This window comes from Penaeus monodon, chromosome 22 (assembly GCF_015228065.2).
Source record: "Penaeus monodon isolate SGIC_2016 chromosome 22, NSTDA_Pmon_1, whole genome shotgun sequence".
Classification (NCBI taxonomy): domain Eukaryota; kingdom Metazoa; phylum Arthropoda; class Malacostraca; order Decapoda; family Penaeidae; genus Penaeus; species Penaeus monodon.
Window position 1 is genome coordinate 42995950 of NC_051407.1, and position 261 is coordinate 42996210.

Genomic DNA, 261 nt, shown 5'->3' on the forward strand with positions numbered 1-261 from the left:
TTGGCGCCGAAGCTGCACTTACAATTCCTGGAGCGACTGGATGCCCTGGAAGGAGCCCTGCGTGATGCGGCGCAGGTGGTTGTTGGAGAGCACGAGGCGGCGCAGGCGCGACAGCTCCCGCAGCACGCCCGAACTTCCGATTTCCCGGATCTCATTGTCGGACAGCCACCTGCCGGGTACAAAGACGTAACGCTGGCGCCAAGTCCACGGGCGTAAAGACTAAATTATAAACTATATATAAAAAAATCTCAACGGGAGTGC

At 57.1% G+C, this 261-nt stretch overlaps 1 protein-coding gene across 1 annotated transcript in view; it reads right to left on the reverse strand.

Annotated features, from left to right (window-relative positions):
• LOC119587186 (protein slit-like) overlaps positions 1-261 on the reverse strand; it is a gene marked incomplete at its 5' end in the record, with an annotated part of 127937 nt that overhangs the window by 6602 nt on the left and 121074 nt on the right. Inside the window, 1 exon segment of the mRNA XM_037935950.1 lies at positions 23-169. Coding sequence (XP_037791878.1) covers positions 23-169 — 147 coding nt within the window.